We start from the raw sequence: 1,083 nt of genomic DNA, 5'->3' as shown, positions 1-1,083 counted from the left end.
CTGGCACTGCCCCCAGAGCTGTCCCCAGCCTGGCACAGCCAGGGCTCAGCCTGGCACTGCCCCCAGAGCTGTTCCCACTGCCCCTCGTTGGGAAGAACAGCCTGAAACTGTGGGAATTGGGACTGGCTTCTCTGTGCCACCTGGCAGTGGGATTTGGGGATTTTGTAGCCAGTTCAGGAGTTCTGACACTGAACTCTTTGGAGGTTGAACATCTTCACTTAGAAATCTTCTAAAAGGCAGATTCTGTCTTCCTCCAACACACACAAAGTTCCAGCCTCATATTTTCATAGAATCATGCAATGGTTTGGGTGGGAAACACCTGAAAGCCCAGCTCACTCCAAACCCCTCCATGGGCAGGGACACCTCCCACTGTGCCAGGCTACTCCAGCCCCAATGTCCAGCCTGGCCTTGGGCACTGCCAGGGATCCAGGGGCAGCCCCAGCTGCTCTGGCAATTCCATGCCAGCCCCTGCCCACCCTGCCAGGGAACAATTCCTTCCCCAGATCCCATCCAGCCCTGCCCTCTGGCACTGGGAAGCCATTGCCTGGGTCCTGCACGTGTGGGGCTGCTGCCGTGTGACTCCTTGGGGGTTGAATACGTTCAGTCAGGAACCCCCTAAGGCACAAATCCCCTTTTCCTACAACACCCCTCAAGCTCCAGCCCCCAGCAGCTGGAACCCAGAGCTGATTTGGCAGTACCTGTGTGGGATGCTCTGGGAGCTGCAGCTCCAGCATTCCTGGCTGTGTTTGCTGTGCCAGGTGTGGGACCTGCGGCAGAACAAGCTCACCTACACCATGCGGGGCCACGCCGACTCCGTGACGGGCCTGAGCCTCAGCTCCGAGGGCTCCTACCTGCTCTCCAACGCCATGGACAACACAGGTACACCCTGCTGAGGCTCCCGGGACACCTCTGGGTGTTCATCCCGGGAAAAAAGCACCCAGAGGTGGGGTGGGCTGCAGGGAGTTTGGCTCCGGAGTTAAACCGTGGATTCGCGTCCTTGGCGGGGGGAGCAGCTCCCTCAGGGGGGTTTGTGCCCGCTCCTGCAGGGCTCTGGGGACACGGGACATGGCACAGGTTTGTCCC

General features: G+C 59.9%; 1 protein-coding gene across 1 annotated transcript in view; it reads left to right on the top strand.

Annotated features, from left to right (window-relative positions):
* SNRNP40 (small nuclear ribonucleoprotein U5 subunit 40) overlaps positions 1–1,083 on the top strand; it is an 11,503-nt gene that overhangs the window by 3,075 nt on the left and 7,345 nt on the right. The window contains exon 5 of the mRNA XM_042021950.1: positions 759–879. Within this exon, the coding sequence (XP_041877884.1) occupies positions 759–879 (121 nt within the window). The remainder of the gene's footprint in view (positions 1–758; positions 880–1,083) is intronic.

Source organism: Corvus kubaryi, unplaced genomic scaffold, assembly GCF_017639235.1.
Source record: "Corvus kubaryi isolate FWS band 111438036 unplaced genomic scaffold, C.kubaryi_AGA036_p1.0 37179, whole genome shotgun sequence".
In the NCBI taxonomy this organism is placed as follows: domain Eukaryota; kingdom Metazoa; phylum Chordata; class Aves; order Passeriformes; family Corvidae; genus Corvus; species Corvus kubaryi.
The sequence above is the reverse complement of the archived record's forward strand: the minus strand, read 5'-3'. Positions and strand labels throughout refer to the sequence as shown.